Raw genomic sequence first — 14181 nt, 5'->3', positions numbered from 1 at the left:
TTCATAACTCAACTGGAAAGCTGCTTTGTCTCTTTCTGACTTTGATATTTTCTAGTAAGCATCCCTTGATCCTGGGTTGTGTCTTGACCCGTGCATCACGTGACATATTCATCTGGGATTCCTGTGTGACCCCCTGTTGTTGGTGGGTCATGTAGTGTGAAAACCACAGCAACTTTAGGACTTCCGATAACAGCGCAGCAAGTTGTGTAGTGTGAACTTCAGTCTGCAAAGTATGTTACATTTGACACGTGCTGTACTAAACTTACCACTTACCAAAAAGAGCATATCAGCAATTATTAAAATTATATACACTCATTGTGTACAAACTGTCAAACTGCAGTTAGCCTTGCGCCTTGCAGCACTGGACACTGTGAGGATACAGAGCAGTCCCTCTGCAGTGGCTTCTCCTCAGCAACGTATTGCAAATGTGTGAAAGTAAAGGACTAAGGAACTAAAGTAGTGACTGCCAGCTTGCATCTATTTTAAAGTGGTAACATGTACTGATGCAGCGCAGCAGCAGAGAGCGAGGTGTGACTTCAAGATGGCTAAAAATGACACAGTATGTGTCACTGACTGCAGCTCAGAGATAAAGGACTCTTTCTCACCAGGGCTCTGCAAAATCTGTCTGCTCTAGTCAGCTCGCAGTAGATAAACTTACGCTGTACTGTACATGTTTTATTGCTTTTGTTTGATTACTGTTTTTTGTAAAATGACAAAATGTAATCTCCTCTAGTTTTCAAGCAAGAAACTGAAAAATAAAGTTTCTGTGTTTCTCATTTTAACACATGGAATATGCACAATTCCTGCAAACAAATGAGGCTGGTTGATATTTCTGCAGTTATTGAATGTCTAACTGAAAAATGTTGGTACCCAAACTTGCCTCTAGATTTCTGGAGCGCACCGACTGCTTCAGAGATACAAAATGGACCTGTGGACCTGGCTGCATCTACCAGCCAGGGTCAGACGTCAGCGGCCCAGGATCGATGTACCCTGCTGACCCGCAGTAGGCCAGGCAAACTCTGCTTCATTAACCCGCTCTTCCTACAGCTGGAGGTTAGCAAGGTCAGTAGCAAAGGTTGGAGGAGTCCACTGTTGGTGATTTTCCGTCATTTCACCTTAATTTAAACTTCTCATGGTTTATAAAGTGCAAATCTTTGTAGATAACTCAGTTCAGGTTTGTTAAGGTCCTGAAAACTTCACTTTTTTAAAGTTAAGTCAGTCACAATGGCTCTAAATCCATCCCCCTGTTTGGCCACTAACATAACTACTGTTCACCTTGCACTTCACTTTACCCTTTGAAAAATAGAGTTGTTAGATGAAGGACTGATTCCACTGTTTCTTCTCCGCAGCAGCCACAACTCATTAACCACAGTGCCTCTAATAAACGGCACCGCTTCAAGCGCAGCATGCGGCTCCGGCTCTCAGAGTCCTCCATGAATCTGTCCCTGGAGGGGGTCGGCTCCTACTCGCCTCCCACGTCATTGGAGCTGCCCGGCGGGTCAGAGAGGCTGCAGAAGACCGGCGCCAACCCGCAGAGAAGAGTTCACCCCGGGGCAGGGGTCCTGAGGAGGACCCCTGCTGTGTCACCGGGCTCTGCAGATGAGGAGGACATGATGTCCGTCTATGTGCCACAAGTAAAGCACCTTTATTTGTCTTTCAGACCTCGCCTTCATTTACATGAGGGACTTTTAATATCAGGAAGTCTAGGCAATCATCTTATAGTCATATGAATGTTTTTTTAACGATGCTAACAATCATAAGTGTTTCAAATTAAAGGGACAGTTCACTCCAAAAAATACATATTTGTCCTCGTACCTGTGGAGCTGTTGATCAGTTTAGTTTGTTTTGGTTTGACTTGCTGAGTGTTGGAGATATCAGCAGCACCACACACCAAAAGAGTCTAGATTGATAAACAGCTCCACAGGTAAGAGGAGAAATTTGGGGGTGAACTGTCCCTGTAAGCATGCTGTCTTAATGTGTAAACTGATCTGGTACTTCAGGCTGTTCATTCTTAGACTGAGAAATTACCCCCTCACTTCATCTCAGTTATCATGCTGTAAAATTATCACTTCTGTCCCGGTCAAGACATCTGCAAAGGCAGAGGAGCCTCCACAGCCCCAGCAGTCCACCCCAGCAGAGGAGTCAGGCATTGAGGTGGCAGTTCTAGCCCTGGAGCGCCGCCCGGCTCCGTCCCTGGCCGAGCTGGACAGCAGCAGCTCCTTCAGCAGCATGGACGAGGACAATGACTCGGATTCAGAACAAGAAAGCATGGGTCAAGCTCAATTTCGCGCCTACGATCGCCCGCCGCTGGTGCGCTCTCGAGGCCGTGGCGGGCTGCACCGCATGAGCGAGGCCTTTGTGTGTTTCTTTGCTCCGGACAAGCGGCTGACGCGACTGGTGGAGGAGCTGTCCAGGGACAGGCGCTCCACCTTTGGGGGAATGGTTCAGGACTTCCTCCTGGCACAGCGAGAGGTGCTCAAATCCCTGGCTTCCTCTACTTCGTCCTCCTCGTCACGCGTGACCTCCGTGCAGCTCCTGCAGGGTCTGCGTCTCTTTCTGTCCCAGGCAAAGTGCTGCCTGCTGGATAGCGGAGAGCTGGAGCCTCCCATTGAAACCCTGGTGCCAGAGAACGAGAAAGGTAAACAAACACAAAGTTGCACCCATTAATGCTTACATCAAAGTAAAACACATTATATTTGATTCACAGCACAAACCATCTCTCTTAAACCCTGACTCATGACTTTGAAATTGCATTTGGTCTCCCAGTAGTGCATAATCCTTGAAGTTTTGCAAGGGAACAGGCACACTCATATTCCACTTTGTTGCATGAATTAAAGGTATACTATTTAGAAATTGTCAGTTATTGTTTGTAAACAGTATTGCCAGCAAAGGTGAAAAAAAAAAAGCCAACCCCTGATTCAGTCGGCGTGGCATTTCGCCTCACTATTTTCAAGTTTTTTCCGTGCTGTGTAGGATTTTTGTAGCTTCCTCTTAGATGCCTCCTGCTTACAGTCTGGCACCTGGTTGCTACCTTTTTGCAGCCTGACCATGTCCTGACCTAACCTGTGCGCTGTGCCCAGCAACTTCCCAGACACAGCAAAATAAGAAGAAAATAAGAAATTACAGGCAGAAGGCAGAGTGTCTACAGATAACCCTATTGTCACTCCATTCTAGTCTCCCACAGTCCTATTTCCATGGCGCTGTGACAGTGCTAGAGAAAGGTCAGGAGCCACACCTAATCATTCTGTTACAGAGGAAAAACCACACTGCGTTGTTTGTATTTCTTTAAACCAATCACAGTCGTCTTAGGCAGCACTAAGCCCAGGATGCAGCAACGGTGCCCTTGCAAAATAGTGTCTTCCTTTGATGGAACATTTGCATGTGGGTAGAAGAGCACTGTCTCAAAAATGGCCCTGCAAAAGAAAACACCACAAATAACAGTAGCAGATTGTGTTGCCTGTATGAGTCAACTTAAACTGATAGAAAGGACAAACATAATTGCATTATCTGTGCACTAGAGGGGAAGCCTGTCTATAATTTAGCTCTGGAGGAACTCACTGGACCCGTTAATACGATAGAAGTAGGGAGAGAGAATGCTGGTCAAAATAGTCAGGTTTACAGCCACAGTCTGTATCACAGAGAGTCAGACTACTCACTTCCTGTGGGTCATAAATGAAGACTTAGAGGGGTTGCTTTTGTATAAACGTTTGCTTATTCTTTGTCAGAAATTGTTGCATTTTGAACAATGAATGCAACATCATGTCAATCATGTTTACACACTGACTCCAAAACTTTCGTTCGACATTTAAGTTTATTGAACAAGGTCAATTTTTTGTTTTTGCGCATCCGTCAAAAGCTTGTGGAGTTGTTTGACCAAGAAGCAGTGAAGAAAATGTGGTCGTAACTGCCGGACTCATACATCTGCAACAAGAGAGAGGACTTCCAACAGGTCAGATAGTAATATGCAGGTGGATGAAGGTAGGGAAGAGATGGATGAAGTAGAAGATGAAGACAGCACGCTGACAGTGTGGAGACAGAGAGGGAGGACAGCTCACCCTCTTCAGGCTGCCACGTTGCCAAATGCAAGACGCAGGCAGAGAGTGGCGACAGCCAGGGAGGTACCTCCTGTGGAGAGAAGCGAAGGAGCAAATGCTGCTTCTGTTGCATGGTTTCTCAACAAATAGAATATTAAAATGCGTCAGAGTCACTGTGTAAGGTTTCTGTTCGTATTTTAATTTAAAAAGACATGTAAAAAATACGAACTTGAGTCTTGAGTTGAGAAGAGAAGGTAACACTTGTGCCTCAACCATAGACCACACAACCTGATTGGTTGATCCAACTTCCTGTCACGAGGTGGATTCAAGATGAAACAACAGAACTAAACTGGAACTAAACAAAGAACAGCCATACGAACATCTCTGAACCACACGTGATGCATTTTCACGTATGGACGGAGAAGCATGACCAAGCTTTTAACATTATTGCAGCCATTAGTTTCAATTTATTAATCTCTTATAAAGTACACCTTATTATCAAGTGTTTCCAATTAAAGTGAAAAAAAAAACATAATCCAGAATTAATTTTATTTTATGTCAGAAAAACTCAAAAATCACTGAGTGAAATGTTAAATTGATTTTTGCTGACTATGCTGGATTACGTTTTGAGCTCAATCGTCTCAACCTTGTGAATTTCATATGCGTGATTAGTTTTATCGCATCAAAACGTGGAGACGGTGAGTGCAGCCGGGGACTGGAGGAGGGAGAGAAATGTGGAGAAAGAAGAAAAAAAAAACGGTACTATTAGAAAACACTGATTCAATAGAGCACAGTGCCAGAGGACGCAGGTCTATGGAAACAGACAGCCTTTTCTCATAAATGGTGGGCTGCCCAGGCTCCAGTGAAAGGCACTGTCAACACAAAGTAGTTTGCGTGGGGGGGTAGAGCCTCATTCACTAGAGCTCATATTGTCTCTGGTATTTAGAAAACAGCATTAGGAAAGCCCTGCCCGACGCGCCCGCACTCACATCCATCGCATTCAAAGTGTGATTCTTGTGGTTATTGTAAAGACATCGCAGGGTGCTGCTTTGGAAGGATTCTAGTCAGATCTTTTGACACAGTCCTGTGCGTAGGTTTTTTCCTTTTTTTGGACTCCTTTGTGTGCGGCCGAGTGTGTGTGTGTGTTCGCAGGTGCGCTTGTGTGTAAATGTGTGATGATGGATGGTTGCCTGGCAGTGCAGAGGCTTCAGGGGAGAGCGGTCGGCCGCTGCCTTCCTTCCTCCCATCCTTCCTTCCTGCGCTCTGATTCTGATTTATCTCGCATTGCGTCGGTGGGAGGCATTTGCATTTTTTTTTTCTCCCCCTCGTTTATCATAAAAAGATATCACAGTCCCACGCTCACTTGAAGAGCAGCACGATTCAGAGGAAGGTGGGAGGGAGGGATAGAAATAGGCAGGATACTTTGAAAGTGTAATCAGTTACAGGACTATGAGTAATAGCTAGAAAAAATCAGAACCAGGCAGTAACTAACAGGGCTGTAATCACATTACATGTAATCTGTTACTCTTCAGAGCTGGTAAAAGAGAAAGGGATGCTGGGAGGGGAGAGGAGAGTGAGGTAGAGAAACAGAGCACGGAGGGCGTGGATGATTAATCACAAGGGGGAATGATATAGTAAGGTAGATGGGGAGAGATGTTAGGGGATTATACAGGAGGGAAGCATAGAGGATGGTGAGGAGGATGTTGATGATGAGTGGAAAACAGTGAGCGCTGGAGAATTGTTACCCACTTAGTCAGGACTGCCCACTGACTGCAGGAGAATCACTGTGTGTGTGTGTGTGTGTGTGTGTGTGTGTGTGTGTGTGTGTGTGTGTGTGTGTTTTTCCACATGTGAGAGCATGCATGTGTAACATGTCCAGGGGCTTGTGTATTACATCTCCCTGTTGTCAGGCCAAAAATAAAACTGGATCTGCACAACGTTAGCTTTTCAGGTGCTAAGAGAACTAGCCTTGTTTTAGCTTGATGACAGTGCATTTATTACTGTATGAGAGGTTGTAAAGGAGTAGGTTAACATTTTGGGAAATACTCAGATATCTGTGTGTTAAGAGCCAGGATGAGGGTAGCCTAGCTTAGCATACAAAGTCAAGTATAAGTTAATGATAAGTTAAAAAGTTTAAGCACCTCTACAAACTTGGATCCATCGGCTACCTTCTGACAACGGTAAGCCTCTGGGGACGGGGGCCAGTATTTCACGCTGATGCAATGTAGTTAGTTGATATCCTCGAGCCAGGACTTGTAATCCATGCGCCGGTCATTTCAGCTAATCTCTATAAGCACGTTTCTGCATATGAATACAGATATTTTAAAAAATATTGTTGATCAATACTGCTCGGTAGGGGTGTGCCATATCATCTCGTTCATGATAACACCGGTATAATTTTTAACATCATATGAAAAATTCATCATCATGATACTCGCTATATTACGACTTGTTGACATATGATGTCATACTGCTACCCACGGCAGCAACAAGCATGGCTGAAAGCTAAATTATTACAGACTCCGCAGTGGTACCAAAAAGAGGAGCAGCTTCAGTAGTGTGGAATAAACTGTGGCGTCCTGAATGTTTTATGAACAGCCCCGGACTTCTCAGAGTCTTTTAGTGAGTTACTGCTCAGAGGGAACTCAGTGGCTCCTCTGGCAGCAGCACAGCGTCTCTCCCTCTCCTCTCTCACTGTGCACACATTGGAGTCGGTGTCGTCAAGTGATTTTGTCATAAACCTTTGGTTATGTAAACCTACGTGATGCTCACAGCTCCACAAAAAACTCACTAGTTGTGGTATCATAACAGCCTGTCACAGGTTACAGCATGATGATTAGAGGAGAAATGGCAGAGCATAAAGGTCCAGGTGGGAAAAAACAACTCAATCATTTAGGATTTTACTGAAAGAAGGAAATCACCTGTTGATTTATGTGTTTAAATGTGTAATTTGTGGTAGATTTTATTTTGTTGAACTATTAATATTGTATAGTTACTGTTGTTGTTCACAAACTAAAGTTTTTTAAGTTTTACTGAATGTTTGAAGGCGAACTTATCACTTATTTTGTTGCAATTCTATTTTCGTAAATGAATAATACTTTTTTTTTTTTTTTACTAATTTGTCATCAAGAATATTGTTATCAGCCTACAAACAGAAACCAGAACACTTCAGATACCAAAATCTTGTCCCATCGCCTACTGATTGTGTATACAAGTATCTATTCATGGAGGCTAGTACCTCTAAAGAGGTAGGAGACGCAGATCAGAAATGACTCATCTCCAAACAGGAAGCTGATTTATTTCTGATGAGACAAAGAAAAGGACCATTGTTAGCAGCAAAATTTCCTCTGGGAGGGTTTTACTTTATTACCTTATCTTAAGGCCATGGGTGTTTCTCAGAGTCAAGGAAGGATCCTTAAATGGCTGAATTTCAAGGATGCTACGTCATCAAATCCCGCCTAAGGACTGTTCTAATGTCAATGATCCTTCAAAGTTTACTGAGGGCTGAGTCACACAGCACAGGGAGGGGAAGAGACAGGGAGTTAATCAGGGCCTAACAGCTCATTTTTGCCCCGGGGCTCCCAGCATGTGGGTAAATATATGAGCCTGTGGGCCTGTCTATGGTGAAGAGTCCTGTAGGATTTCCATACTTACACTACAGCTTTCTTGACTTTACACAAGGAGGACAAAAACACGAACGCCTGTGCAGTCTGATGCAATCCAATACAGCAGCACGGCAATAAATTCTACCTTTTGGGAAAGTTAGAACGGTTACATGTCAGGTCTGTGTCAGAAAGTGCTTTATTCAACTTTTTGAGGCCACAACTTTTTATGGTTTCATTGTGCGGTTTGAGTTTTTTTGTATTTCTTATTGTTGTCTTGAGAAACTTAGACGACCAGTTCACATTTTAGCTGCCTGTTCAGAGTATCTAGCTCCTGGGCTTGACAAACCCCATGTTGTTAAAGTCATAATGACAAGATATGAGCTGTGGCAGGATCATACAAAATATTACCAGGGTTTATTGCTTGGAATTTTTATGTTAAGCACACTGGTATGAAGTTTTCCACGGAGTAAAAGTGCTTATTTGAATTCTGTTCTTCGTGTATGGATAATAGGATTCGTGTCAGAGGTGGTAGTCGTCACATGAGTCAGTGGTAAAAACAATTTAATCACGTATGCAGTCAGTAAGAAAATTAAAAGTCATAAGTCCCCTGCACGGACATTTTCTTCAAGTGGAGGAGCGACTCCATTTTCATTGTTGACTCTTTATTCACCTTAATGATTCAGCTGTAACAGCATCATACCTTTCTGGGCCTCTTGCCAGAGCCTCTAGATATGTAAACGCCTCTCTCTACCTGCAAATGACCGAATGAATGAACAAGCAATTCTGTCCACAGAAAAATAGCCTCACAGTACAAAAATGATTCATCCAAATAATTAACCCGTCCCTCTGTCCTCAGACCTGGCGCTGGAGCGGGCCATGTTCTCCTGTGTGCTCAGGCCTCTGAGGTCCCACCTTGACAAAGCTCTGGTGGCGTCACACAATCAGGACGGCAGCAGCCAGCGCCTCACCCAGAACATGAACCGCCTGAAGGGGGATGCCGCAATGGAGCGGCTCGGCGTGCGGACGGGAGTGCCTGACAGCCGCGAGGTGGAGAGGGTGAAGCAGAAGCTGATCCTGATGCAGAGGACACACTCGCCCATCGACAAGGTGCTGCTGCTGCTGCAAGTGTGCAAGTGTGTCCACAAGGCCATGGGGTCCTTACATGGTGAGGCCATATACATTGTTTATTTGATTGTAGAGCATCCACAAAACAGCTTTATTAGTGACTTAGTGACTTCACCCCCCAAATGACCATTTGTACATCAGTTATTCACCCAGTGTTACGCTGAATTCGTAAAGCAAGCTTTGTTTTTCTCGCATGCCTCCACAGTGAACGAAGAATCCAAAAATTCTTGATGAATTGAAGTCATAGGGGTCCAGGTTAAAGAAAGGCAAAACTATATCAAAACATCTGTTTCCAAACTCTCACACAACTCGTGCAGTATAATCCAAGTCTCGTATGTTCAATACTTTTCAAACAGACAATCTTTTCCAAAAGGGAACTGAGTTAACCCTATGGGCCCTAGGCGTTTTTGGGGTATTTTTACTGCCTTTACGTTTAAGCTCATATCACAGTCATTATAAAGGCTACATACACATGCTATATCTTGTTTTTTTCAGGACAATCTGGGCTATCCAGATTTGCCATCATTCCATGTCCTCCTATGTGCCTGTATTTTATATTGATTTTTATATCAATGGAAAAAAACAAATCCGTGTGACTAAATTCTTACATTTTTACATGTATCTCACCATAGCAAGTTGGAAGTTGACATATTCTGCCATATCTGAAGAGGGGAGACTCTCTGGAATCTGGCAATATAAGAACCATGATGGTGGGACATTCTGTCACTTCACAGTTGTCCAAAACATGTGGTTTGTGCCAGGCGGACATGATTGCCAGTATTTTTTCATTATTGCAAGAAATTCCATTGACTCATTCACAAGTCAAAAATGTGTTTTATCTGAAAGAAACATGCAATATTTACATCTAAGATCATAGAAAAATAGTCAGCCAAGTGCAATGATGTCCTCCAAGATAATATTTGCCACTTTGTTTGCAGTAAACAAAGTTTGTTGTTGTTTTTCAGTTTCAGTTGTATACTGGGGGAACATTTTGGGCATTGGTGGAGGGGCACGTGTCCCCCTCAATGTATATGGTGACTACGGCCCTGTCAGCATGCATAATTAGGCTGCAGTTGTCTGGTTGCGCAAACGTGAAGTGGCTGGTCTTGTCATACAAAGTTTGATGGAGTGTCAACTGGACAATATGGAGATATTTGCATCTTGAAAGCCAGACTACAGATGTGTATAGACAGGGAGAAACACACGCAAGCCTAAGAAGTGGTAAGATACGATATTCTTCCCTATATGAAGTGACTGATAACAAGATCTGTATAATGGATTGTAAAGAAATTTGTCAGGTTTTTATTTTGTAGACAATCAATCTGTATTTATAGCGTGATGGGATGACAGGCGTGTGTGGTATACCTGGAAAGCTCTGCTCCTGCACTTTCATGTGATATGTGTGGCATGTCTGTGCGACCCTGCATTCGTGAGTAATCCATCCAAGAGTAATGTGTGTGCAGAGCTGTATGAAAGCTCTGTTATACATCATTTTAGTGTAACTTTATCATTTTTTTTTTCTGTGAAAGTATTGGACTACCGACAAGTGCTTGGCCTTCTCGGAAAGCTACAGTTCCACTGTTTCACGTGATATGCGTGGCTTCTCGCTATGACGCAAGGTCGCGGAGAAAATCCACAGAGAAGAACAGGTGTGAATTTGGACGCACTATGCGTCGTTCGGGCCCATAGGGTTAAAAGTGAAACTCACGTATGCTCTCTTCAAACTCAGACTCCACTGACAAAAATAGTAATTTTGCTTCCTGTGTTCAGTGTTTTAAAGGTTAGTTCAGATTCCCCAAAGTTACACAGTAACACAAACAAACTGAATGGCAGACCAGCAGCTCCCATTTCAGCATGGTAAAATTAGTGTTTCTATGCCTCCAAGCCGGCGATAGCTGTGGCCAGAGGTATCACGATGTCCGCCCCATTCTTGTGACTGTGATATTTCTAGAAAGCCTTAAAGGGGTTTCTTCAAATTTACCACAAATGTCCACTTGGACTCACCAGTGAACCGATTAGATTTTGGTGGTCAAAGGTTAAGATCACTGTGACTTTGCAACTGTCTTCTTCTCATGAAAGCAATATCTCAAGAAGACCTGGAGGAAGTTTTTCTCAAATTTGGCGCAAGCGTCCACTTGGACTCAAGAATGAACTGATTAGATTTTGGTGGTCAAAGGTCAGTGTCACTGTGACCATACATCCATCTCATTCTCAAGACGGCCTTGAGGGAGTTTCCTCAAATTTGGTACAAGCGTCCACTTGGACTCAAGAATGAACATGACTAGAGTTTGGTGATCAAAGGTCAATGTCACTGTGACCTCACAAAACATGTTTTCGCCCTAACTCAAGAATTCTTATGCTAATTTTGACAACAGTGATGATAATTTATGTCCAAATGGTCAAAGGTCAACTTCACTATGACATCATAATATTATACGTAAAACACTTTTCTGGATATTACTCAGTGTTTGGCAGTAACGCGGTACAGTAACAATATCACTTTTTCCAGTAACGAGTAGTGTAACCAAAAACAGTAATGTTATTACAATAACTCCAAAACCAAAGAACTCGTTACGCTGTTACTTTTGTTATCACATCAATACTGACTTGAAATACAACAATCACATCAGCTGACTTGTTTTCGTAATCATCATGTTGTGCACGCTCGTCAAAAAGCAGCAAGCTAGTTGGAAACACCTTAGCGTCTGGAAACTGTCACTGCAGGTAGTCGGACTAAAACTCTTTCCACTGCAAAAACACGTCCCCAAACCTACGGTCTGAAACACCTTGGCTACTACGACCGACAACACAACAACATGAAGCTCCAGGAAATACACCCCACCAAAGGTGAGCCTTCCTCGGCCACAGAGGTCAGCTGTAGCCCTACACTGGCTAAACATCCCAAACTGGATTTTACTCATGGACAGCTGCAGCAACAAAGAAGTGATGAAGCTTGTGGTTAGATATTTGATGATGAAATGTTGCTCCATGAGTGACTCTCCGTCTTTCGGGCAGAGCCTTGGGAAAATACCAGTCACAGGCAACTGCAATCCCCCAGGTAAAATAGAAGTTATGCATTAGCTACACTTAACAGAAATTACCTTGAGTGTCCTCCTCATATCTATGCAGCTTTTATGGATGTTCTGTGCTGCTGTGGGGAAGATGTGTGTGAAGCATCCACGTTTTCACAAACATGGATGTAAACTGTAAATGCAACTTGAGCTGATTATGGGCGTTACCCTACGTTAATCCAACCAGATTTTCCCATGATCTCCCTAAGCCAATCATGTTGCTGTTGAGTTTTTAAAAAATGTTCTCCTCTCTGCTGCTGTCAGTTGTCCGTGTAGGTCAAACAGATGCGACCCTCCTCCACCCCATCCACCTCCAGTCTTCAGCTCATCACGGCCCAGTCCTGCTCCTCGTTCCACCATCCTCATCTTTCAGTCATCCCTCTCTTCACCTCCATCACTAGTGTCTAGACTCCATCGGGGGAATATTCCTAAATGAACCACAGCTTCTCCACCCCCTAAATATTCACGTCCCAGTGGGGTCTAATCGCCAAAGAATTCTTCACATTCCTCATGTTGTGCATTTTGTCACTCTAAAATTAGTCATCAATTCATCAATAATTTTCTCCCTATTCTTTGTACACCATGGAGGCATGCATGCAAAAACAAAGCAACACAAGGTATGTAATCGATAAAGAAGTGGTCGTTTGGAGGGCGAAATGTTCCTTTAAAACTGCTCTGATTTTAAGTTGTTGATCAGCTGAAATATTCCATTTGCTGTGACGTTTTTAAACGCACTGTATTCACTGCTTGAAAGCCTCCTTGTAAAAGGAGTGAAGGTCAACAATCTTTGCAAAGGCGTGTAGGTGTCTTGTCACTTTGAAAAGCTGCACACTTCAAACGTGCTGTGTCACTGTGAGCTGCAGCACGACCTGTCTGCTTTTCAGCACGACCCGCTGGAAATGAATGCGTCGTCATGTCAGCGCAGTCAAATATTTGAATCAGTACAGAACTGATTTTATATTTTTTCTAAGATGACATATGCAAAGTCTAATTAGGTGGATAACTGCACAAGGTTTTCTTTTTTCTCCCTACATTGCTATAAAATCTAAAAACATAAATTCAAATTGTGAAAGATGCTGTTATGCTGTTATTTTCTTTCCAGGACAAGAAGTGAGCTGGGATGACTTCCTGCCATCGTTGTCTTACGTGATCGTGGAGTGTAACAGGCCTCACATCCTGATAGAGGTGGAGTACATGATGGAGCTGCTGGAGCCCTCCTGGCTTGGAGGAGAGGGTACGACCTGAACTCTAAATGCCACCTGTAGCCCTGTATTGTCTGCTGTTCAGGAGCTGTGCTTTACATCTGATAAACTAATAACAGATTGTGTTGTCTGTATGTAGGAAAGAAAGGATTAGAGCGCAGCAATGATTTAACTTGTATTTGTGCCAAGGAAACAGCAGACTTTCATAAATATGTGGCTAATAGGATATACCCCCCTCCTTGAGCTGACTTGAGTTACATGACTTGAACTCGAGTCAGACCTTGAGTTTGAAGACTTTGATCTCAGCCTCATAACCTCAAAGAAAATGTTAAATTAAGCAAAAAATGCATTAAGACTTGGTCTGAAACTTAAACCCAGTGTGTAGGACTTTGCAAGCATGTCATTACAGATATTTATCCACTTGTTTTTTACTCAGAAGTTACTATACTACCAGTAACTTGGCTGCAGCTCAAGCTTACTTTCATTATCAGTAAATCTGACGATTGTTTTCTCAAGTCATGGATCAGTCATTTGGTAAGAGTCATAAAAAGTTACAAAGGCCCACAAATTTCACAAAAATCAAGTTGACATGTATTTTAATTGCTTGTTTTACCGAAACAACAGCCCAAACCCCCCACATAAATTAATATATATAAAATATACCATCATAGAAGACTAAGAAAACCAGCAAATATTCACATTTGGGTCGTTTTTCCCTCATAAAATTTGTTATCTAAATTTGGGATGAACAGATATATTGGCCAAATATTGGTATCGGACTAGTGTTGTCACGATACCAAAATCTTTGTTTCAGTACCCATACCAATATGAATTTTGATACTTTTCGATACTCTGCGGTACTTTTCCTAAGGAAAAGTCCTTTTGGATACAAACCTTTAGAACAATAAATAGTAGGGGTGTAACGGTACCAAAAAAATCATGGTTCGGTAAGTACCTCGGTACAGACGTCACGGTTTGGTAACTCAAATGTTCCACCAAGTTTGTGTCGTCTCGTGTTGTCTTGTGTTGCGAGACAGACTTTCTGTTGTCTTTTTTCACGTGCGCCAGCTGCGAATATTGATACAGGTGTTGTCATGCACACCACTTGTGCAATCTGTGCTCCAATAGGAACAAGAAAGGCATT

At 43.0% G+C, this 14181-nt stretch overlaps 1 protein-coding gene across 3 annotated transcripts in view; it reads left to right on the top strand.

Annotated features, from left to right (window-relative positions):
- rin1b (Ras and Rab interactor 1b) overlaps positions 1 to 14181 on the top strand; it is a 54888-nt gene that overhangs the window by 31353 nt on the left and 9354 nt on the right. For 2 of the 3 annotated variants that reach the window (XM_049569275.1, XM_049569276.1), the window contains exons 6-10: positions 887 to 1062; positions 1350 to 1634; positions 2086 to 2638; positions 8496 to 8804; positions 12938 to 13069. In XM_049569275.1, the coding sequence (XP_049425232.1) occupies positions 887 to 1062; positions 1350 to 1634; positions 2086 to 2638; positions 8496 to 8804; positions 12938 to 13069 (1455 nt within the window). The remainder of the gene's footprint in view (positions 1 to 886; positions 1063 to 1349; positions 1635 to 2085; positions 2639 to 8495; positions 8805 to 12937; positions 13070 to 14181) is intronic. The other variant, XM_049569277.1, reaches the window with a different exon arrangement.

Source organism: Epinephelus fuscoguttatus, linkage group LG23 (genome assembly GCF_011397635.1).
Source record: "Epinephelus fuscoguttatus linkage group LG23, E.fuscoguttatus.final_Chr_v1".
Taxonomy (NCBI): Eukaryota; Metazoa; Chordata; class Actinopteri; order Perciformes; family Serranidae; genus Epinephelus; species Epinephelus fuscoguttatus.
This window is presented reverse-complemented; position numbering and strand designations above follow the sequence as displayed.